This window comes from Rhipicephalus microplus, chromosome 3, assembly GCF_043290135.1.
Source record: "Rhipicephalus microplus isolate Deutch F79 chromosome 3, USDA_Rmic, whole genome shotgun sequence".
NCBI lineage: Eukaryota > Metazoa > Arthropoda > Arachnida > Ixodida > Ixodidae > Rhipicephalus > Rhipicephalus microplus.
This window is the reverse complement of record NC_134702.1, coordinates 4,637,427-4,663,703: the sequence shown is the minus strand read 5'-3', so window position 1 is coordinate 4,663,703 and position 26,277 is coordinate 4,637,427. Positions and strand designations below refer to the sequence as shown.

Here is a 26,277-nt window from a genome sequence, read left to right as displayed (position 1 = left end):
ATGAGACTGGGACCAGTGGCTGCACGGCAAAATATCGAAAATATCGGAAACGCAAGCAGCCCTCAACATCTCCCCGAGGGACCACCTCATGTTCGTCACAGCCAGACAGCAGCACCAACCTGCATCATTCGGCTCCACCACTCCACGCCGACACTCAAGCATTCCCACCGCTCGAAGCACCAGCGGCGGTACCTCAGGTGAGCAGTTGGGCAGGGAAAGCTGCTTCTAAGCCTCTCTCACCCCCTTCTGTCGATCCTCCTTCTCCCGAACTTGCGGCCCTTCGCCAGCAAGTTGCGGCACTTCAAAAGCAAAATTCTCTTTTAACTAAACAACTCGAACTCTTAAATAAGCGACTTCAACCCCAACAACAGTGTACTGCAAGGCCATCCGGTATTGCCTCCTCTGTCCAGGCGGCTACGCCAGCTACGTCCAAGCTTAGTCCTCGCGCTAAGTCCACTCCCATTAAACCGCCGGTTCAAGCAGCCATGTGTACTCCAGCACTCGGAACCGGTGCCACATCTACTCCAGAAGCTCTTGAGGCTCCTGGGGCACCCCAGGTTCTCTTGCCCGCTAACCAAACTCTCCCTAGCGAAGAGCGCACCACGCGCGTAGAGGAACACCTCACGCGCGTCGAAGCTTCGATTAATCACCTCCTCACCAGCTTCTCGGTCCAACGCATAGTAGTAGAGGTTACCCAGGCTATTCAAGCCTGGGCAATCACCCAGTTTCAACCCAAGGCATCGCGTTCCCGCTCCTGCTCGGTGAGCAGTGAGGGTACAGCTCCACGGCGTCGTCGTAAGGTGGCTAACACCACCCCGCCGTCGGACAATCCGGCCTCCGTGCCCCTCCCTGCCTCTGAGGATTCCGAGCGGGACATGGAGGACCAAATATAAAACCTAGGACAGTCACGATGGCTACCAATCGTACGTCCCGTTCAAACATTGCGTTTAAATTCGAGATCATACAGTGGAACCCTGGAGGCTTTGGGAACAGGCGAAAGCGTTCACATCTTTTCTTTTCCTCAGCTCACTTGGCTCTCAGCCGGCCGTCTTGGCGCTCCAAGAATCTGGCCCTGCTCCATCCCTTTCTGGATACTGCTCCTATGTAGGCGGCACCACCACATGCCTCCTCGTGCATAAAGCTTACACGGCGATACAGGTTGACCTCGATCTGGATCTTCCTTATGACTACTGCATGATATCAGTGCTGTCTCAGCAGAGGGGCCAACCATCAATACATATCTTAAACGTGTACTGTCCCCCTCGCCTTGCGAGGGCTTCGTTTGCGCATCTCTTCCATCGGGCGCTGGGTATAGCGGCCCGACAACCACTGGTGATTGCCGGGGACTTTAATGCCCCCAGCCCTCACTGGGGTTACCACTACGAGAAGGCCCGGGGCAGAGAGCTCAAGGAGCTCATTTCATCGCTGAGCCTGACGCTTCTTACCGATCCGGCACAACCCACACGTTCCGGTAACTCGGTCACGCGAGACACATGCCCCGACCTCTCCCTCACCCGTCACATCCGCGATGCTACATGGGAAAATTTAGGCGAAACCCTAGGCAGCGATCACTTTTTACTCCGCATTTCGTTCACACCGCGGCAGAAAATGCGCCAACACTGGGGCCAAGCCCGTCTCACCGATTGGACTCAGTTCAGAATGCAACCATTCCCCGCCGGCCTCTCCTCGGCCGAATATGCAGCGTGGGCATCATACGCTCTACATATGAAACAAGCGAACACTCGCACCCTTGCAACCTCTAATTTGACTCCTGCAATCGATCCACACCTCCTACATCTTTGGCACGCTCGCCGCGGGCTCATAAGGCGCTGGAAACGCAACAAACCTAATCGGAAACTTCGCGCTCGCATTGAGGCGCTCACTGCAGAGGCGGCCGCATACTCCGCACAACTTTCCGATGCTAACTGGGCAGACACCTGTTCGAAGGCTGCAAACCAGATGAGCTCTAAGAGTGCGTGGCGACTCTTTAGAAGCCTTCTCGATCCCTCCACCACCAGGGGAGAAACGCAACGCCAGCTCCACCGTGTTCTGCATGCCTTTCAGGGCACTACGGATGAACTTGCGCGAGAACTTTGTGACCGCTACATCTGCCGCACAATTGATCCCGCAGGTCCAGCATATACGTATTCCGGCACCCCTAACACCGACCTCGACGCCCCATACACGCTTTCTCAGTTACGATTTGCACTCACGAAAATGCGACGGGGCACGGCCCCTGGACGCGACGGAATCACAGTATCGCTCCTGGCAAATCTTCCCGACCAAGCACACCTCTCGCTACTCCACCTTATAAATTCGATATGGGACGGCTCTCCGCTTCCAACAGAATGGACCACATCGGTCGTGACATTCATTCCCAAATCAGCAAAGTCCGTTAGTATTGAGGCACTGAGACCCATCTCACTTACGTCTTGCGCAGGCAAACTCATGGAAACCATGGTTCGCGAACGCCTTTCCGCCTACTTGGAGGCCAGGAGGACCTTTGCCGACAAGATGTTTGGCTTTCGCCCGCATCTGTCGGCGCAGGACGTCCTGCTCCAGCTTCAACACGATATTATAGAGCCGACTACTATGCGCCATAACGATAAAGCCATGCTCGCTCTCGATCTCCGCGGGGCGTTCGACAACGTCAAACACAGCACTATACTCACTAACCTGTCTACCACAAACTGCGGGCAGAAGACTTTCAACTACATTCGCGCCTTTCTATCACATCGCACCGCCTTCATTCGCCTTAATTCTACCGAACACGGCCCGTACTTATTAGGCACGCGGGGTACACCTCAAGGGGCAGTCCTGTCTCCTCTGCTTTTTAACCTGGCGATGATGAACCTCCCCTCTCTTCTAAGCGAGGTCGAGGGAATACAACACGCACTATATGCGGACGATATCACAATCTGGACCAACACCGGCTCCTTAGCGCAAATCGAAGAACGCCTGCAAAAGGCTGCCCTTCTGGTGGACACCTACGCAGGTTCATGCGGCCTGGAGTGCTCTCCAGCTAAATCGGCTCTTCTTTCAATCTCTCCGCTACCACCGCCTCAAATTTTTCTTCCGTCCGGGCCCGTCCCGTCAGTGCAAAATATTCGGGTTCTTGGCCTACACCTCACATCGTCCTTGGATCCAAAGGGCACAATAGCAGGCCTCAGACGCACCAGCGAACAGGTGAGCCGCATGATACGGCGAGTTTCTACCAAGCGCGGCGGCCTCCGCGGGTCTCAGTCCCTCCGATTGGCCCACGCGTTTGTGACCAGTCGCGTCCTCTACGCCTTACCTTACCTTCGCCTGCGTCGTCGACACGAGCACCAGCTGGACGTCCTTCTTCGTTCAGTATACAAACGCGCTCTGGACCTACCTATTGCAACTTCCAACAGCCGATTCGCGGCTCTGGGGGTACACAACACCTTTGCAGAGATGCGCGAAGCTCATCGCGTTAACCAAATCAATCGACTGTCGCAGACGCCTTCAGGGCGCCGTCTTCTACACAGACTTGGCCTTAACCCGATATCTGACCAAGACCCTCTGCAGCCGGTACCAGAGCTCTGGCGTCAAAAGCTATGGGTGGAACCTCTACCCCGTAATATGAACCCCGACCTCCATCCTGGCCGTAGACTAGCACGCGCCGCGGCCCTTCATACGCGACACTCCGATCGTCCTGGTGTTTTCTACGTGGACGTCTCGGGTCCCTCCCCCTCGGGTCACTTCACGGCTGCCGTGATTACAGAGGGCAAACACGTAGATGGCCTCTCCTTTCGAGCAGACACAGTAACGCACGCTGAAGAGGTTGCCATAGCTTTGGCCGCCTCTCACCCTGCCTCACGCACCATCCTGACGGACTCGCGCTCGGCCTGTTCTCAGTACCTTCAGGGTTCCATTGCCCCGCTGGCGGCTAGCCTACTACAGGCAGCCTCTTGGCGCTTTAACCCTCATCCCATTCGTATAGTCTGGACCCCAGGCCACTCGGGCCTGCCCGGCAACGAGGCGGCAAATGCCGCTGCCCGCGCTTCTCCTGTCCGGGCCGTTGCCCCTCCATGTCCCGAGACGGAATCTGGCAATACCAACCTGACGCGCTTTCGCGAAATTTTGGCTTATTACCGGGCTTCGCGCCACCTCTACCCGCACCCCGCACGCGGTCTGGAGAAAGCGGACGAACGACTGCTACGCCGCCTGCAGACGAACACCTTTATCAGTCCGGCGGTCGCCAGGCACTTTTTGCCAGAAATCAATGGCACCTGCTCGACCTGTCATGTCCTCGCCGACACATATCACGTCGTAGCATCGTGCCCAGTTAATCCCGTCCTTTTTTCATCCCCTTTTTCTATCCCAACTAGAGAGGCTTGGGAGGAGCACCTGCTCGGCTGCTCTACTTTGGCTGCGCAACGCTCCTTGGTGGAGCGCGCACGGGCAGCTTCCAGCTCCACTGGCGTCCCGGAATAGGGTCTTGTCACTCTAGCACGCCGATGGGCTACGTCGGCACTCTCTAGTAGACTTTTTCTGAAATAAATGTTTTTTTTTTACCACCATCTTCTGCGCGTGGCGGCTGCCGCGAACGGTTGTCTCTAGCGTGGGTACTCGGCGCGTGGCACCGCGGGCCTGCGCGCCGGGGGGGGGGGGGGGCACGTGGTAAGTCAAGCGTTGGCGACGACGCCTTGGGTGTGTTAGCGTGTTTGTCGTGTTCTTGTGTAAGGATGTCCTAACGTGTTAATTACAATTGATGTAACGATTCGGCGGACGATATTCGTCGGTATAAATTAGCTAAATAAATGTGTGTATGTTATTTGGTTTGTACTGACCGTGTCTGCTGTGTCCGTTCACTCCAAGAGCGTGGCGTGGCGCTCGCTCGCCGCGTCGAGACCCCACAAATGTAAATGTGAAGAAATGAAAGTGAAGGAAAAAATCGATTTCCGTGGGCAGGGTCCAAATCTGCGACCTTCGAACGACGCGTCCAATGCTACCAAATGAGCTACTACGCTGGCCATTCACCCATACCCTTAATAGGTTAGATGTGTGCATTACATGAGGAAGCGTCAGTCAGTGCATCCAGTAGCCATGGCGGTGATTGAGGAACACTCTTTATTTATACACTTCTTTCCTAGATTTTGCAAAGGCACTTGAAAAAGTCAACCACGCTTCGCTAGTGCACAGGCTTTCTTCTTTCAACCTTGGCTCTAATGGTCTGGCATGACTTTGTTATTAAAAAAAAAACCGTCTCCAGTACGTCACGGCCAATGGTCATGGCTCGCCGAAAATAACATCCGTCGCACCACAGCCACTGCTGTATTTAATATATATTATCGACCTACCTACCTGTGTCTGTTCTTATTTTGTGCATTTGCATGCCGACGACTGTGTAGTTTACAGAGAAATACGTACCGATATGGATAACACACATTTTGCAGACACACTCAAACAACGTTAGAAATTCGTGCGATAAATGGCTCATTAAAGTAAATCCTAACAAATGCAAGCTAATGACTATTTCCCAGCAGTATAATAACTCGTCAACATACAAACTCGGTGATGTCATCTTGACCATGTGTCGACATATCGGGACTTGGGCATTACCATTTCTTTCAATCTAACAGTGAATGTTCATAATAACGTCATCGCGAATAATGCTAACCGTTCATTGGGACACATACGTCGTAACTTTAGCAAAGCTCCCCCCTGACTCAAGGTGCTCCTCTATTAATATCTTGTGCGCTCGAAATTTATATATGTTGCTCACCACTAATACTTGATTAGGTGTCTTAAACTAATTTAAAATCACACAAACACGTTTCATTTTCTCTGATTGTGACTGTACATCAAGCGACACAGCAATGAACCACTGTTTGTCACTGCAAGCTTTATTGCTACGTCACAAGTACTTCTGTCTTTGCCTTTTTCGTAAGATATATCATCATCCATCACTACGTATAGAGCTCATTACGCCTGGCATTGTTTACTAGCGCGTTTCGGGAGTGTGTGACGTCAGCAAACATCACCTTCTCTAGTTCACGATGCAACGGCTAAATGTGGCAGTTTATGAAAAATGAATTAAATTCATTATTTTCCCATATTTTCTGCCTGGAATAAAGACGGTCTCTATCAATTTCAATGAACTAATCTTTCATTTTCGCTGAAAATCTTGGCGGCAAAAAGTTGGTTTAGTATCCCTTTAAAGGGGTACTGACACAAAAAATTTTGGTCTTGCGCTTTTCTGCTGCAATGTCTTCCTGGGGGCCACCTAGCCATTACACGACACATCGTTTGCTGCAGCCCGAGATAATTAATTACAGGCCCCTCATTATCGACCAGTTTCATTCGGTTTGAGAGTTGCTTAAAAAACGAGAAGCCGCCGGGCGCAACTATCGCCCCCTGGCGTGTGCAGCTCGACCAGGTCAGCACACACAACTGTGACACACTTCCGCATGGCCCGCACCAAAAAATACTTTCGATTATAAAACAGCACTGCAGTGTCGCCACATGTAAAACAATTCAAAGCGTGCGCCACGGCCACCAGCCTCCGAGAAGACTGAGGGGACAAACGCGGCACAAGAAAATGGCGGCTATGACGTCATCATAACTTGTTTAATTGACTGTGGCGGGGTGACTTTGGGGAAGTGGAGGGGAAGTGGCCAATGGCACGATGGAGTCGAGGGCTCACGCAGGAGGAGGAGGAGGAATAAACTTCATTATAAGAAACCAGCAGGCTCACGCAAACTTCGAAATTAATTCGAAATACCTACCAAGATATATATTCACTGTTGATATTTTGCAGATGATGTATGAATGTTCTCTGGATCAACCCCGCAGGCTATTTCGGCCCCGAAATTTTGTGTTATGCCACCTTAAAGTTCTCTTCATCAAGGTCTCGATCTTAACGCGTCCCTGAAGTGGAACACACCATGAATTCACTTTTTGGTAATGTTACTCGTCCCGAACGCTTGTCGGAGCACGTCATCCGTGTTCATCGCCACACTACGCTAGAGCACGTCGGTTCATCGCGCATCTGCAGAATCCCTGACACCGTCACGTGATTGCTGAAAAAGTGCAAGGGGGAGAAGCCCCTCACACAGGCGTTAGCGCCTTCTGGCAGTGCGCACTAAAGGTGGTTACGCACACCGGATTGAGCTTCGCTATAGGCTGCTCCGCATCTACTAAATAAAAAAATAATACGGCGGCAATCGACGATATGTGAAGCGCGAATGTGCAACTTTGACATGTCACTTTAAAATCAGCACAACGTTAGGAGGCGCACGGATGCAGTACACAGTAAACACAACTATAACTGTTATGCGCACTCAGGTATCTAGATAAGGTGCAAGTGTGTTCTTTATATTCGGGTAACGACGGCACCACTAATGTTTCCGATACCAGCAGTGGTAGGCATGTAAGTTATGCCATACATGACTTCCATGTCACATAGATTGCGCCTAACATTTGTGTTCGTCGTCCATTCACGTTACGTAATTGGTATATGTGAAGCTAGCGAAACGGCCGTGGGCGTGCTATGAGCCTAGCATGTAGTCATGTTTTACATGACACGCTTGTCATGAGTGTCATGTTTAGACGCGTCATTTCCTTCCTCGTCCGTTCGCGTCACGTTATACAAAACTTGGTACATGTGAACATGAAACAACTGCAAGCGCATCATGAGTGTAGCGTGTAGGCATGTTCTTACATGACAAGCATGTCATGATTATCGTATGTGCACCAGTCAATGACCTTCGTCATTCATGCAGGACACGTTATACCGAATTTCGTACATATGAAGTTAGCGAAACGACCGCGAGCACACCATGAGCGTATGGCATGAAGTCATGGCATATATATGACATGCATGTCATGATTTCCACGCTAGGGCCTATCACAGATGTTCGCCATGCTGTCATGTCCAACCACACCAGTTTGCAACATGCCACGTGAACAAAGCCACTGCAAGAGAAGCAAGACCATAAAATGTAAATCATGACATTCATGTTATGATTTTCATGTTGTATAGTTATGCTCGTCATACAGTCATGTTGTGGCAGACTAACTTTGGTATAGATACCATTATCGAAACGGCCAGGAGAGCTGAAAGTTGTAGATAGATAGATAGATAGATAGATAGATAGATAGATAGATAGATAGATAGATAGATAGATAGATAGATAGATAGATAGATAGATAGATAGATTGATAAATAGATAGATAGATAGATAGATAGATAGATAGATAGATAGATAGATAGATAGATAGATAGATAGATAGATAGATAGATAGATAGATAGATAGATAGATAGATAGATAGATAGATAGATAGATAGATAGATAGATAGATAGATAGATAGATAGATAGATAGATAGATAGATAGATAGATAGCTAGACGCTCAATGTCAGTAAATTTTGTTAAGAAAAGCTTCGTATTTAAAATTCAGTTCAACGCACCCCTTATTACTAGAGGGCAGAAATTGGCTGCTTTTGTTTAGTACTAAAGAAGCATGCTAGCCTTCGACGGCCGCATGCAGCATAGTTTCATTGCACTCATATCTCCGTGGCTTCACGAAGTGTTTTAGCTGAGGGACATTGATAACCGCATCAGCTTTTCAGTGGTTGTCACATTCGAGCCGGTGGATTATTTTCTCTACAGGTGCTATTAAGCTGATGAAGAAAGGAGAATATTAGTTTTTTCTGTTGTAATAAACAAGTGAGCAGCAGAAAAAGCATGAATAAACGCTGTTCTCACTAGGGTATTTTGTGGAGAGGACCTTGTATTTTTCGACAAAGCCCAGTCTGTCCATCTAGCTTCATTTCTACATTTGCAGTGCGGTACATCAGTGAAGAACCTGTGCACACAAAAGACAGTCTTAATTGATATGTGCAGTTTAACGTTTCCAAACCACTGTATGATTATGAGAAACGCGGTATTAGAGGGCTCTGGAAATTTCAGCCACCTGGGGTTCTTTAACGCGCACCCAAATCTGAGCACACGGGCCTACAGCATTTTCACCTCCATCGAAAATGCAGCTGCCGCAGCCGGGATTCGATCGCGTGACCTGCGGGTCAGCAGCCGAGTACCTCAGCCAATAGACCACCGCGGTGGGGCACAAAAGACACCCTTCTTTTCGTCGCAATTATTTTTTTTACTGTTTTAGATTTTCAGTCCATGCAGTGTCCTTCCCTTAGGACCCCTCGTTCAATATCTTGAACACACGAAACCTGCACCGGATTGTTTGAAAACACAGTTCTTTTTTTTTAAAAAGTCCAAGCTTAATCAAATTGCTTCCGTCAAAATATCCAGGTAATATTTTTAAATACTTTAAGATTGCGTAAGTGTCGAAAGTTTACGCGATATTTTGAAATATGTGTGATTGCGCAGACGTCGGGGTTATTACGTTGTTACTTAATATATTCACCACTCGTGACTATTGCAGTGCATGGTACTTTGAATTCTGCTTTGCGACGACAACATTATCTTTAGGTCACTGGGGCAAACAATCTACCGTACCAAAAACAAATTTGATGCGATATATATTTTTTTAATTTGGCAAATTTTTTCTAAGGCTCGACAACTACAGAAAACAGGAAAAAAAAAGAAGAATCTGCCGTCTCGCTTTCTTTAATGTCTCCTCGCGCTCAATGGTATTATATGCGAAACATTTCTTAGTGAAATTCAGCGACTTTGAGCGTATCTATCTATCTATCTATCTATCTATCTATCTATCTATCTATCTATCTATCTATCTATCTATCTATCTATCTATCTATCTATCTATCTATCTATCTATCTATCTATCTATCTATCTATCTATCTATCTATCTGTCTGTCTGTCTGTCTGTCTGTCTGTCTGTCTGTCTCTCTGTCTGTCTGTCTGTCTGTCTGTCTGTCTGTCTGTCTGTCTGTCTGTCTGTCTGTCTGTCTGTCTGTCTGTCTGTCTGTCTGTCCGTACGTCCTGTCACATACGACATTTAGCTCTCTTGGCCGTTTTGATAATGGTATCGATACTAAAATTGGTGTGGCATAACATGACTGTACGTTGAGCATAAGTGCCTAGTCATAACATGAAAATCATCATATGTATGTCATGAGTGTCATGATTTACGCTTCATTGTCTTGGAGCTCTTGTGGGGGTTTCGTTCCCATGAAATATTTGAAAACTGGTATGGTATGACATTACTGCATAGCGAACACAAGTAACAGACCCTAACGGGAAAATCATGACATACATGTCATGTACGTGATGGCTACCCGTCACGCTCATGGTGCACTCGTGGTCGTTGCGCTAGCTTCACATACACCAACTTTGGTATGACATGATGAGAACGGACGATGAAAGTAAATGGAATGTCCAAACATGTTAATCATGACATCCGTATCATGTAAAACGTGACTACAAGCTACGTTCATAGCCCACTGACGGCCGTTTCGCTAGCTACACATAAATGCTAAATTTGGTATCACGTGACGTGAACAGTCGACGAAGGTAAATGGCACGTCCAAACATGATAATAGTGATATGCGTGTCATATAAAACATGACTGCATGCTACGCTCATAGAATGCTCACGGTCGTTTCACTCACTCCGCATACACCAAACTTGGTATTACGTGATGTGAATCGACGATTAGGGTGACACGTCTAACATGTTAATTTTGGCATAGAAGTCATGTACGGCATATTTTATGTCTAACTCGTAACGTTGTGCTGTTTTTTAAAGTGACATATCATCCTTCCTCATTTGTGCTTCGCATGTCATCGATTCACACTCAACATGAGATCTGGCATTTTCTTCTGTTTCTTTCATTCTTTCTTTCTCTTTGTGTTTTTCATTCTTTGTTTCTTTAATGCTGTAGACTTTATACAGATCCAAGCAGGGTGAGGGCACAAAACAAGAAACAAAGCACACATAAACATAGTTAATACAGTTTAATAGAGAGAGAAAGAATTATTTTAACGGGAAGCTCGAGAGGTTTGCCTGTTTTTTTACCTGACAGGCTATTCTTGTGGCCGGGTGATGACAGCGATGTATACAATGATAAAAAGACAACACATACAGTTACATACAAGCATAACAGTCAAATAACACATACAGTCACTCACACGCACTGCAATATTTAAAATGTTTCGTTCAAGCCTGTGGCCCGTAAGAACTTCAGTAGCGCTTTTGTAGAGTCTAACGCATTGGAGGTGTTCTGCCATGGGCCTATATTTTTAGGGACGAAGCTCTTCATAGCGGCACCCGTTCGTCCCTCGTAGCCGTTGTAGTGTGTAACAAGTATAAACATTTTGACCTCCAAGGTGGTGCCGTTGAGAGATCTCTTCTGTGCGTTGTTGAACAATAAAAAAATAGTGCTCAATGTACATGCCAATGGCTGCTAATGGAGAACGAGAGACAGGAGCATTCGGCTTTTAGTTAACGCGCACGCTGCAATCCCCATTAGCAGCCATTGGCATTTACATTGAGCACTACCTTACAGGAAAAGGTTGCTATGTTATACTCGCTGGGCGTAACCTCCTAGGTTTTAGAAAGGTTTAGCGAGCGTTGGGCCGCAGTGCCATGAATACAGTGAACTAGTATATACTATGAACCCGAGGTGGTTAAAGGTGAGAAGTAGCATAGAGTTTCTAATTATACACTAGAGGGAACTCTGGCGCTAGTGTCTATATGAGCTGCAACACACAGCGCTTCAGCGAGCATGGGAATGATGGGTAGTACACACATTTGTCCAATTTTCGTACTTCTGGCCTGCTTCTGGCTACGTGTGTGTCCGTGTGGCTTGAAGCTGTTTTTTCATGAAAACATAAATTAGCAAATGTTCACCGTTTGCGCTTCACAACCTTATTTTTTAGGTTTACGATTTCGAATCAAGTCACTAAGTTGAAAAGGGTTTGTTTTTTCTTTCAAAACAAAACTTAAACACAGCAATAAACGGAGCCGCAAGTACGATTCGTCGCCCGCAAGTACGAAGACTAGGCAAATGTGTGTACTACCCATCATTCCCATGGTCGGTGAACGATCGCAGCGCCAGAGTGCCCTCTAGTTAATTCTGGGAAACTCTATGGGAAGTAGACCCGAAGCGCAAGCCGTAAGAAAGTGTGCGTGTGCAACCTCTCGTTTAGTCCTTGGAATGTCCGCTGGATGGCGGTGCTTCTATATGGGGAATATATGATGAAAAGATGCGAGATGGTGGTACTTGGAGTGTTGAATAGATGGACGAACGGACACACAGACAGATGCATGGGTGGACGCATGAACGGACGCAGGGGCGGATGCATGGACCAACGCAGGGACGGACGCACAAACAGACGCACGCACGGATGGGCGGATGGACGCATGGACGGTCACACAGACGGACGCATGGACAAACGGAAGCAAGAACGAATGGACGGACGAATGCTTCACCCCACTCTCTATCATTCACTCCGTGGATATGCTGCTAATTTTTAAAATTCCAAATTCGTGTCCTGTTGCATTTTTAAGGCCATATTCAGAGACTGTCTCTCTGATGCGTATAGTTAATACAGTTAAGGCAGTTTGAAACCATCACAATGTGATGGAAGACAACCAATAATTATTCCAATCTGTTACAGACCGAGGAAAAAGAACTTGAATCAGTCTCAAAGGTCTGAGCAGTACAGCGATCAACGTTGCATCTGCGGATGCCCATATTTTGTACTGAAGAGAGTAAGATTAGATTTGTTCGTTGTTGCTTACCTTTGTGTGCGCTGGCAAAGGAATGAAGCAGCAAAATGTGCAGCACCACATTCGGCACCGCAGCCGACATTTACTTCGCCGGCACAGAAGGAGCACGTGCGCAAGCTCACGTGGCGCTCTCCGACGTCGACTCGGCACGCTCTGTTAAGGAGGTCAATCTTCGACGACGAAGCGGACCGCAAGTCAGAGCACCGAGTGCATCGACTCGGCCACGGGCGCAACGCGGTCGATCCCGTTAGGCCACAACTGGCGACGGTCCGCCAGACGCCATCTGACGAGCCTCATTCGAACGCCGTCCGGGCTCCCGCCTAGGGACACGCTCGCAGCGACGCCAACCATGCGTCTGACGAGGCACCGTGAGCCCGCCTTTGGTGTTCCGGCTCCTCCCTCCCGTTTGCCGGTTTGGTTTTCTTATTCACTCTCATCAGCGACGCTGAAATCGGGGCTCGCCCTTTACCCTCCGCAATTTCGCACGAAGGCTACATCGTACGTCGTTCACTCGCCCTTCCATAACGACAGTTTGGGCACATGCTTCTTTAAAGTGCGTTAACAAGTGTTCAGAAACATACAAGTGCAAAAGTATTCATACAAAATACCGACCTGACGGCTCACTTCTAATAAATATATACACATAAAACATTGCGCCCAAGTATACGTTGCAAAAAAAAAAATTGTCTCACTTATGCCTGTGCGTAACACCTGCTCTCGGTCCAACGCCCTATTCAATTCATCCATAGTGCCGAATAGGTTACGTCGTGCAAAACCCCTCAGGTGGATATGCACCACATGAATAAGGCAAACCCGACTACTAAGGACTGCTAGACGTGCGAGCGTTAAACGAAAATTTTGCTCGACGAAATAGAGCACGTCAAACACATGAAAGAGAAAGGGAGACAGACAGACACAGAACTTTATTGATTGATTGATTGATATGTGGGGTTTAACGTCCCAAAACCACTATATGATTATGAGAGACGCCGTAGTGGAGGGCTCCGGAAATTTAGACCACCTGGGGTTCTTTAACGTGCACCCAAATCTGAGCACACGGGCCTACAACATTTCCGCCTCCATCGGAAATGCAGCCGCCGCAGCCGGGATTCGAACCCGCGCCCTGCGGGTCAGCAGCCGAGTACCTTAGCCACTAGACCACCGCGGCGGGGCCACAGAACTTTATTGTGAAAGAGAGAGAGAAAGAGAAAAATATGATTGCCGGCAGCTTCTTAGCGCACGGTAGAATTACCGCTTTGCAAGTCTAAATTTAAATGCGAGCTATTTCTTAGCCACATGCTCGGGCGGGGTTTGGCGGCGAAAACAATGCCGTAGTATACACAGACTTCGGGGGCCGCCATGCCACAGTTTCACGTATCCACTGACAACAAAACGGACCCCTCATCGATGTTCTGAAATTCCCGTGTAAACAAAATAATTCGAACATGACCCATCTTTTTCTTAATTTACATTTCTATTGCATCAGTAAAATTTTGTATTTGAGAAAGTTTGACAGATACATCTCCCTTCCTCTTCCCCCCCCCCGCAAAAATTCTGCGTGCATTCTTTTTTCTTGAGTTTTGAAGTTTTCTTAAGGGGCCCTGCAGCTTTTTTTCAAAACGGTCAGAGAACTACATACCGATGATGCAGGCTCCTGAACACACGTTAGCCAAACATTATAGCGCTGCGCGTGGTATGTGATTTCCAATTAACAATCAAGTTTAGTTAAAAATGGCTACTTATTATCTCAGCAAATCGAGGCATCAACCCAAATGCCATAAATCAGACCTTCATGACCATTGACCAATTCGAGCATCGGGAGGCGGATAGTTATCACGGCCGCCGCAAGATGACGCCCCATCTGCACACGCTCACTCGCGATCACATTGAAGGTAAGCCCCGAGTTATGGAAGCCTCTCTACCCACGTTCGATAGAAGAAAACAAAACGCTCAGGATCATCACTTTTTGCCCCCCCCCCCCTCTTCAGGGCACTCGCTGGTACGAGAGAAGAGAAAAAGCGCCTGAAGCGTGCAACAAATACCCTGCCAGTCCACTCGTACTGGACGAATTCTAAACATTTTTGTGGCAGCTTTATTTTATGATTACTTGGGAAAGCGTTGCACAGCTCTTTAATGCATATATCTTCTTTCACGTCGCCTAAATTACGCCTTCTATTGTCGTTCCCTAGCGTTTCCTAAAAAATGAACAACTAAACATAAAAAGTTGAATACGCATGCATCGTGACTAGGCTTAATATACAACGGCATTTCTCCGCATTGCTCCATTCGAAGCGTTCGCCGCGCGGCATCGAAAATAGAGGCAAAAGAAAGCAATATTGTGAAACACACGAACGCGGATGGACAAAATGGAGAGCCGGAACGGCTTTTCTAAAGCTATGGGGACGCCATGAACGTATTGTGCATATCGAAGCGTGTGTAATATCCACGAGCGATGTGAATGCGTGCATGGCTTTTTGAAAATCTCACAGAAGTGTTTTTGCGCAATCTGTGTTCCTCCGCATGGAATCTCGTGTTCCGGATCGATGCGCAGATTATTGGAATTGTTTATTGCATCAATGTTCAGCGCAACAGTTTACGTTCATGCCAAACGTGCTTTGTTTTCCTTTGCGCACTGTATCGCACTTTCGCGTTCTCTTCGTTCTTCCTATGAATGGGGTGCGGCATGACAAAAAATTTCTCTCTCTCTCTCTCTCTCTCTCTCTCTCTATATATATATATATATATATATATATATATATATATATATATATATATATATATATATATATATGTGTGTGTGTGTGTGTGTGTGTGTGTGTGCGTGTGTGCGTGTGTGTGTGTGTGTGTGTGTGTGTTTCAACGCTGCGTCCAACAGCTTTATGCCTTCAGGCTGGCGAGAACGTACTCTTTTCCAAGCTGATTCACAGTTTAAGAAACTGCACTGTTCATGTGCATAATGTTGTTCTGTTTGTTGTATTTTTTTAATCTGCTGTGTACTTATCTCCTTTACTCCGTCACCTCGTGTACCCTGTAAGGTCTACTGATTAAACAAATAAACAAATTACAGGTGGTCTATTCTCAGTAACACAAAACATTATGAAGATTTGCATAATTTTTTTTACTTTTGAATGTATATTTTATCCTATGCAATTCTATTCCAAGACTTCGGAACAAGAGATTCGCGTCATACACTTTCAGTTTCTGTTTCGATATAAGTCGGAAACAAATAATAAATTATCATCAGAAAAAACTCGTCGTTATGTTTGGTCCCCGAAATGGCTGCAGCTTATCAATACAGGGTTCCAAAAGCTGAAAGGCTGTGTGATCACGAGAAATGCGGTCGCCTGGAACATCTTGACACTTCACCGCCTCTTTTGCGAACCGCAACTGTAGCACATTTTGCCCCTTAGGTTTCTATGTATTTTGGCTAACATGTAGCTCAGCACGGTGCTTCAATGCCGATCGTTCGGGTGACACGCACAAGCAAAATGCGTCGGCATGGCTGCTTCGAACGTTTTGCATGTCTTTTATGTTTATTCGATCATAGGGCCACGTTTATTGTATTTTTTTGTGTTCAGTGTGAACAGCACTCAAGCAGCTGCGACGAGTGGCAAAGAAAACCGGGGTGGCAGGGGTGTGCTCGATCGAGTCTCCCAAAAGGTCTGCGATCATGCACCGTCTAACGATAACAGATGTATCCACGCCAAGGAAACTTCAGATGCGCATGTACTTTATGGCAGACGCTGGGCCTAGAAAAGCGAACAGTAGAGCGTATTAAAGTATACACTTTTTTTACTTTTTTTAGAAAATGGTGCGGTTTTTTGAAAGCAGTATTTGAATGAAAACGCATTTCTGTCAGTCTACTCGAGTATGCGATTTCGGCCTTTCTTTATGAACTATTTCTTCAAACGTTGCTTCGTTTTCAGCGTCGCGGAGTCCTCTCCCGACCGGGGCCATGTCTGCATCTGCACAAGCGAAGAAGTCAGAGTATACCCGCTCCATTTTTAACGGTGGGATCTTGTCTGAGCAATGGTATTACTGTACTGTATTTGAAAGCAGTGCAACTCTGCATGAGCTCACTAGAGCACGTCAGGTGCACTGTCAAAGAGGTTATGTACTGCAGCGGTGATCAAGTTTCCTACAGTAACTACTAGCAGTACTAGCAAAAACAATTGCGTCAGAGTCGACTATAGAGCGGGGCTGGCCACTCAACGCATGAATGACGAACACCATCTAGGACTGAGGCTCTCGTGTCGACTCCGGGTCTAGCGGCTCTCATCTCCGAAGCGGGCCCCCGTATTAGGGCCCATCGTCCAACACGTCCGATGAAGCCCTCTTAAGAACGACAAAGATTTATTTGTTTGGTTAGGAACTAAGAAGTCGATGTAAGGATTGGTTCTCGGTTCTGTGTTGTTTTAATATTTATTAATAATCTACACTCACAAGTATCTTCTAATACCGACTTTTTGGCTGACGATTGCGATATTTTTACAGAAATTACTTCAGACAATGATCGTCACGTACAATCCAGTTTAAATAAAATATCTGAATGGTGTAGTACGTGGCTCATAGAATTAAATACTAACAAGCGTAGAGTTATGCAGGTTTACAGGTCACCTAACTCCTCACAAGTATACTACTTCAATAACCTCATTTTAGAGCAAGTAACCTCATACAAATACTTAGGAATTCATATCATATCGAACCTATCATGGGCAACACACATTAACCACGTAATTAAGGATACAAACTGCACCCACAAAATGCGACAGTTATGCTCCGGACAATTTACAACTATTACTCTATAAAACTTTAATCCTCCAGAAAGTAGTATATGCTTCATATGTTTCAGACCCTCATAACTCAAACGTAATAAAGCATAAGAACTAGTTTAGAATTACACAGCTGGGTTTATTCTTTCCAGTTATAACCAAACTACCAACGTAGCAGCCATGAAAACTAGCCTATCACTTTCATCGCTTGCAGCCCAGCGCAAAATCTCCCGTTGATCATTGTTTCATAAAATATTTCGCCACCAAACATTGCATGACATGCTTAGTGATAATCCACACTATGTTTGACGTTGCATCGACCATTCTTATAAGGTTCCTGTTCTTTCTAGCAGCATAAATACAATTTGTCAATCATTCATTTCTCGGATGTCCCTATAGAGTGAAACCACCTTCTCCAAGACACTGTATCTATTTGTGATAACTCTTTGTTTCGTATTGTATTAAACAACATTGCTAACTAGAATGCCATTGGTTCACCCGTACGTGCTGAATATCTCTTTTTTGTGTTTTTTATGTTTGCATTCATTGCATAACTTACCTTCACACTTGTGCTTTGAAATGGTTTTGTTATGTTTTTTTGTTCTTTGTATTAAATCCATACTGATGCTTTACCTATGCTATACAAACTTCTTATTGTAAACCACTCCCGTCCATGAGGGTACAACATATAAATAAATAAATAAATAAATAAATAAATAAATAAATAAATAAGTAAATGTCATTGAAGTACTGAAATCGTACAAAAGGTCTGCCACCTATGTAGCGACGGCGGGTATGTGCCACAAGATACGCACAACGACAACGGTGCTCACACAAGCCACGCCGTAAGGAGCTTCGCCCCTAAAAAGCGCCATCAGCAAGTAAGACTGAACACAAATTGCTGCAGATGTGAAGGTGATGGAGGCAGTTCCAAAACGATTCAGATGTGTAATGATGCGACGATCGTTTTGAAATCGGCCATTTCATTCTATTCTAAAAGCGGAACGCATTCCTATTTCATTCTTGGTACTCTTTGCACAGCGAACATGTCGAGCAGATGAACTAAGCGCGAAAATTGCAAACCTGAAAGTTGCTGTACTCGTAGACAAAATAGGTGCTGCATACATTCACACACCTTGGTTATTTGCCTGCTAAATTTAACCACCTTAACCATTCATAGATTTTGGGTGCTGATTTAAACAGGCGGCTTACTTTTCCTCATGGTTTATGTAGGCTGTGAGCATCGAGGCCCGCAGTGAAATAAATTTCCTTTTTCTTTTTCTTTCTTCTTTACCGTTGACTTGAGAAACTCAAATGGTTTACAGAGGTTGTTCACAACGTTGCGAAACTACCACAAACACGGGAAACAAGCGGCAACATCTGCTGTTTGAAGCATGTTCATAACTTCAAGCATCTAAACAGAGCTTCTGACCACCACCGCTCATAAACGCCATGGTACCTGGAAGTTGCGAATAACGACGAACCCGGCCGTTGTCACGTAAACACCGGGTCTCACAGGCAAGTCACCCTCACCAAACCTAGTTCATCGACAGACATTTGAAGGCTTGGTCATTCCTTGAAAGAGCAGGTGCAATGAGCTTGGCGAACAGTCGAGGAAACGGAATGCAGGTATCACCTCACTGGGCCGTTGCTCGGGCTAAAATGCGAAAATCCTGTTTCACCACAGTTCTGCTAACAAATATGGCATGTTTTCTTGCTCTTACATGTTATTTTAGCAATAGGTATGCACTAAACAAGCGCACGTGAACCGCTGAATGGTCTCGGTGGTCTCTGTGCTCCACACACGAAGGTGGGGAAAGACACCACACAATGCACGTGGAGAGGACACAGCCTAAACGATACCCACGTATGGTCACGAACACACAGCACCAAGGATTTGACCACCACAGCCAAGATTTTGTGCACGTCCGATGATCCTAGCTGATCTGGTATGCAAGCACTCTACCGGCAAAGGGTGATGCTCGAAAAGACACCTCCCGGTACATGTGTCAAAACTTGTCCGTTTGTGTTCGAGTAAAACAATGTAGCGGCCTGCAGGTTTATCGTCAAACATGCCACCCCATGCTACTGTGTAGAAGGGAGGTGAGGAATAGTCTTTTCTTTTCTGTCCCTGTTTTTTCTCGCTTTAATACATCCGAAATAGAATTCCTTGACGTTCGCTAGAAATGACGCCTTAACATCTGCAAATTTGCGGGACTTTCTTCTCCTCGAAGGGCGCAGCTGCAGGCTGGCTGCAACCGGTTTGGTTTTAGCTGCCACCCCAAACAGCAAATACCACGGTGGCTTCAAAAATGGCCCCGTGGCTTTTTTACTGCCTCGAATGCCTTTTTTATCTTGTATGAAGACGAGATTTCTTAGCACCGAACCGATCCGACGACACCCTTGTTCGCGCTTGACAGAAAGGAAATCAATCCAGCTGAACTGCACAACCTTGCTTGAAAGAAGAACAAAACATTATTTGCGGAAAATGCTTCAATGCCGCTGAAAAAGGGCAACGCCGGCTCTCGCCATCCTTTCAGCCCTCCTGACCAGCCTTAGGTGATCCTGAAGAACCTTCGTCGTGTTCACTCTCGGTAGAATTGATTAATCACTAGATTCAAGAAAACGTTGCAATATATATATATATATATATATATATATATTGAATTAACTTGAAGATAGCACATAAGAAAAGGATCGTATTTACTAACGTTTCGGCCGTGGCACGGCCTTCGTCAGAGTAAGTAGGTATGATACAATGCAGCCGCTTTTATAGGCTCACGTGATGAACTCTCGGTATAGCAGCTAGGACAATCAAAGTAAAAAATGGTAATCTGTCAGAACCTTGTGTTGACATGACTGACATGTGACGGGTGCATGAATATAAAAGTTTCAAATTTCCTTGCGCATCGACACGTGGGGCACAGTATGGTTGGCAGGACATGTAAAAGAGCTCAGAAGTAAAGAAACCACGGTTGACTAATATACAATTTAATATACACTAAAATATTTTACTAATCTAAGAAGTCGTGTTGTTATAGTGCGAGGCAGGTGAGCTTTCCTACGTTTTCATTGATACCTGAACGAATGGTGTTAAATTTGTGGATCAAGAAGGATTCCCTCACTTCCCTATCGTGATTTGTCTTGAAACCGGACTGAATAATCGTGGCCCTAATTTTGTCGAAACCATGGCCAGGCATACTGACGTGCTTCGACAGCGGTAGATTAGGGAGGCTTACGGCATGTGCAAGGTGATTATTAAAACGAATTCTGAAACTTGTCTCTGTTTGACCTATGTACTGAGCACCGCAAGTTGAACACTCGAGAAGATAGATGACGTTGATACTATCACACGTGTAGTTCCCATTTATCTTTAAAGAAAAACTGGACGATGTACTTGAAACTGTTTTAGATGTCGTCATGTGCGCGCACACTTTGCAACGTGGTTTGTTGCAGGGATGACAGCCTTCATGATGTGAACACCTGGTTTTAGATGAGGTTAGTAAATCACGAAGGTTCCGCGATCGTCGGTAGACCACGCGTGGTTGTTCTGCAAAGATTCCTTTGAGCCGCTCGCTCTGTATTAAAATGTTAAAATGTTTCTTTAAGATATGGTTCACATTTGGAGCTGAGGCCGCATGTGTCAAAATTAGATTAGTGCGCGAACAATCTTTGGGTATTTTGTTAGTACTCAGCAGGTCTGAACGGTCAAGCTCTTCTGCACGTTTGATGGCGTCTGTGATTATGCTGGCCGGATAGCTCTGTTTTTCGAGCGCGCTCCGAAGTTGTTCGCAGTGGCGGGAAAATTCGCTGCTATCAGAGCATATTCTTTTAAAACGGACTGCTTGGCTGTAGGGAATACTAGTTTTGTTGTGTTTCACGTGACTACTACTAAAGTGAAGATATTGCTGCCTATCCGTGGGTTTCCTGTAAAGATTAGTTATCAGCTTCCCGTTACGTAGAGTGACCATGACATCAAGGAAGCTTATGTTCACAGGTGAATATGAGTGCGAAAAAGAAATCGCCGGATGAGCGTTGTTAAGATCTGCTATGAAAGAAAGAAGTTGCGATTCACTATGGTGCCAGATTAGGAAAATGTCGTCGATGAACCGCTTATAGTAAAATGGCTTATATTCACAATTTGCAAGAAATTTGTTTTCAAGGAGCCCCATAAATATGTTTGCGTAGTTTGGTCCGATTCTTGTGCCCATAGATGTACGCAAACCAAACCAAACTATGCAAACATATTTATGGGGCTCCTTGAAAACAAATTTCTTGCAAATTGTGAATATAAGCCATTTTACTATAAGCGGTTCATCGACGACATTTTCCTAATCTGGCACCATAGTGAATCGCAACTTCTTTCTTTCATAGCAGATCTTAACAACGCTCATCCGGCGATTTCTTTTTCGCACTCATATTCACCTGTGAACATAAGCTTCCTTGATGTCATGGTCACTCTACGTAACGGGAAGCTGATAACTAATCTTTACAGGAAACCCACGGATAGGCAGCAATATCTTCACTTTAGTAGTAGTCACGTGAAACACAACAAAACTAGTATTCCCTACAGCCAAGCAGTCCGTTTTAAAAGAATATGCTCTGATAGCAGCGAATTTTCCCGCCACTGCGAACAACTTCGGAGCGCGCTCGAAAAACAGAGCTATCCGGCCAGCATAATCACAGACGCCATCAAACGTGCAGAAGAGCTTGACCGTTCAGACCTGCTGAGTACTAACAAAAGACCCAAAGATTGTTCGCGGACTAATCTAATTTTGACACATGCGGCCTCAGCTCCAAATGTGAACCATATCTTAAAGAAACATTTTAACATTTTAATACAGAGCGAGCGGCTCAAAGGAATCTTTGCAGAACAACCACGCGTGGTCTACCGACGATCGCGGAACCTTCGTGATTTACTAACCTCATCTAAAACCACGTGTTCACATCATGAAGGCTGTCATCCCTGCAACAAACCACGTTGCAAAGTGTGCGCGCACATGACGACATCTAAAACAATTTCAAGTACATCGTCCAGTTTTTCTTTAAAGATAAATGGGAACTACACGTGTGATAGTATCAACGCCATCTATCTTCTCGAGTGTTCAACCTGCGGTGCTCAGTACATAGGTCAAACAGAGACAAGTTTCAGAATTCGTTTTAATAATCACCGTGCACATGCCGTAAGCCTCCCTAATCTACCGCTGTCGAAGCACGTCAGTATGCCTGGCCATGGTTTCGACAAAATTAGGGCCACGATTATTCAGTCCGGTTTCAAGACAAATCACGATAGGGAAGTGAGGGAATCCTTCTTGATCCACAAATTTAACACCATTCGTTCAGGTATCAATGAAAACGTAGGAAAGCTCACCTGCCTCGCACTATAACAACACGACTTCTTAGATTAGTAAAATATTTTAGTGTATATTAAATTGTATATTAGTCAACCGTGGTTTCTTTACTTCTGAGCTCTTTTACATGTCCTGCCAACCATACTGTGCCCCACGTGTCGATGCGCAAGGAAATTTGAAACTTTTATATTCATGCACCCGTCACATGTCAGTCATGTCAACACAAGGTTCTGACAGATTACCATTCTTTACTTTGATTGTCCTAGCTGCTATACCGAGAGTTCATCACGTGAGCCTATAAAAGCGGCTGCATTGTATCATACCTACTTACTCTGACGAAGGCCGTGCCACGGCCGAAACGTTAGTAAATACGATCCTTTTCTTATGTGCTATCTTCAAGTTAATTCAATATAGAAAATACCCGGACCTGTCGTGCCTTCCCTTCAAGTTCTATATATATATATATATATATATATATATATATATATATATATATATATATATATATATATATATATATATATATATATATATATATATATATATATATAGTGGGAGTAATAATTCAATGGGCCAGTTAGTCTTTGTGAAAGTATGGGATATGGCACAACGGGAGCGTTGTCAACAAGGATATATTTATTTCCCAACAGTTTCGGGAGGGGTCCTCCCTTCATCAGGGGATGAGTTATACTGACATGAGCTTCCAAACTTCGTTGCTGCCGCGTCCCTCTCGCCTTGAAAAATGTTTGAGAGAGTGAGAAAAAAGGGGGAGGGGAGAAAAGAAGAAAAAAAGAAAAAAAGAAAAAAGGAGGAAAAAGAAGAAAAAGGAAAAAAAGAAAAAAGAAAGAAAAGAAAAAAGTAAAAGAAAAAGAGGAAGAACCACTGTCAACACTGAGAACGAAACCAACTGTCCGAAACCAACGGACAGTTGGTTTCGTTCTCAGTGTTGACAGTGGTTCTTCCTCTTTTTATTTTCTTTCTTTTCTTTCTTTTTTTTCTTTTTTTCTCCCCCCCTTTTTTCTCACTCTCGCAAACATGTTTCAAGGCGAGAGGGACGCGGCAGCAACGAAGTTTGGAAATTCATGTCAGTATAACTCATCCCCTGATGAAGGGAGGACCCCTCCCGAAACTGTTGGGAAATAAATATATTTATCCTTGTTGACAACGCTCCCGTTGTGTCATATCCTATATATATATATATATATTATATATATATATATATATATATATATATATATATATATATATATATATATATTGTAAGAATGCATTGGACTTCATCTTCCTCATCTGTAAATAACCATCACCAGTATTCGTCCGTTCCTCTTCGTCATCGGCGCCATCCTGCTGTTGCTTGAATAAAGCGTCAGCTGAACCCGTGGAATTTCAAGCGGTTGAAGATGCTTCCCGATCTCTCCGACCTCTTTCCATCCAAAGCCAGCTCCTGGAGCTCCGTTCGGGACGTCGCTTACGCCAGCAGAGCACCATGGCGCAAGAGCAAGCCCAACCAAACCACCCGCCAGCGCAACCACCCGCCGCCAACCCTAGCCCTGTCACAACCCCCCTCGGGAGCCTCCAATCTTCTCCGGTCTGCCTGGTGAAGATGTCGAAAACTGGCTCGACAACTATTACCGCGTAGGTGTCTACAACAACTGGAACGAGGCATCGAAATTAGCACGCGTCCAGTTTCACGTCTCTCAGATTGCCAAGACGTGGTTCCTAAATCATGAGAGCGACTTCCGCGATTGGTCTTCCTTCAAAGACCAGCTCCGACGCATTTTCGGCACACCGACCGTCCGTTCAGAAGTTGCTCGGAAGAAACTGGCAGAACGCGTTCAACATTGCGGTGAGTCCTACACTTCCTATATTGAGGATGTGCTTGCACTTTGCCGCCGTGTCGACGACACCATGCCAGAAGGTGATCGTGTCCGGCACCTTTTGAAGGGTATCGGACCTACCGCTTTCAACGCCCTCGTCGCGCACAACCCTTCGACGGTTTCCGACGTCGTCTCTGTATGCCAGCGGCTTGATACCTTGCAGTCAATCCGCCTGCGGCCCGACATTTCTGAGAACCCCCTGGCAAACAGTATGGAGCTCCGATCCATCATTCGAACCATAATTTGTGAGGAACTGCAAGCCTACAGTTTACCTCCTTCTCACAGCGTTCCCGCTCAACCCGCTTCGAGCGATCTGCGTGGCATTATTAGGGAAGAAATGTCAGCGTTTCAAAGCACCCACCGTGCTCCACCATGCACCCAACCCGCTTCATATGCACAGATCGCTTCAATGCAACCCTCGCCGTCTCAAGTATCACCACCTTTGCCTGACCACGAACATCTCGCACCTCTAGTCACCCGTTCACCGAACCCTACCTACCATTCTTCCTGGCGGGCCCCACGGCCTATTTGCTACTACTGCGGAATTCGAGGACACATTTCCCGGGTATGTCGACGTCGGCAGCAAGATGAACGTCGTGGTTATGCCGCTTTTGAACGAGACGACACATGTGCACGAGGTTACTACCGTTATGGCGACAGTCCTTCCAACCACCGATCCCCGTCTCCTATGCGCATTTCCAACACGACCAACAATACACGTGCCTCCCGACCACGCTCCCCTTCGCCACGCCGACGCTCTGTTTCACACCTTCAGCCTGTCTCTCAACTGGCTGCCCAGTGATCGGAAAACTAAACAGTGCAGTTTTTGGAGGGAAAACTGCATCGCGGCGAAATGTCACGAGTCTTCCTGAACGACCGTCAAACATGTTATTGGTAACTGTGGAAGGTGTACGGGTGTTGGCTTTGGTGGACACGGGAGCAACTATTTCAGTTGTGCGTGCCGACTTGTGTTCTCGATTGCGGAAAGTGAAGACACCCTACCTTGGATCATCTTTGATTGGGGCCAATGGAGCAATTATTAGGCCATCGGCCCAATGTACAGCGCATGTCTTCATTGATGGTATTCGTCACCACATCACTTTCGCTGTCTTAATTTCATGTGCTCATGAACTAATTTTAGGTTGGGACTTTCTCTCATCAGCATCTGCATTAATTTCTTGCCGTCAACGTGTAGTCGAGATGACCGAGACCGATCACTGCAGCGATCGTGTCGACGAGAAACCATTGCGTTTTTTCACAGCTTCCGACATACTGCTCCTGGGTCAGGAGCAACTCATCGCCATCACTTCTCCGAATATTGCCAATGGTGACGTCCTTATCACCCCTCCCAGGCACTGTCTAGCTCGCAGCGTTGTAGTCCCCTCCAGCCTGGTGCGGTTCAAAGACAGTGCTGCGATAATCCTTGGCCTGAACCGTACCCTGGAGCCTGTCCTCCTACCCTAAGGTTCTGCAGTGTCGTGTTATGTGGATACTCAACCAGTATCTTTGGTCTCTCTTGACGCCTTGACAGCTCAGCCACAACAGGCCCAGTCTGTTACTTCCTCTTCCTTTGCTCCCGGTATA

The 26,277-nt window shown here is 46.1% G+C and overlaps 1 protein-coding gene across 1 annotated transcript in view; it reads right to left on the bottom strand.

The window, feature by feature from the left end:
- LOC119164028 (uncharacterized) overlaps nt 1-12,957 on the bottom strand; it is a 95,348-nt gene extending 82,391 nt beyond the window's left edge. The window contains exon 1 of the mRNA XM_075888781.1: nt 12,706-12,957. Coding sequence (XP_075744896.1) covers nt 12,706-12,775 — 70 coding nt within the window. The 5' untranslated portion in view covers nt 12,776-12,957. The remainder of the gene's footprint in view (nt 1-12,705) is intronic.
- Nucleotides 12,958-26,277: the final 13,320 nt, after the last annotated feature.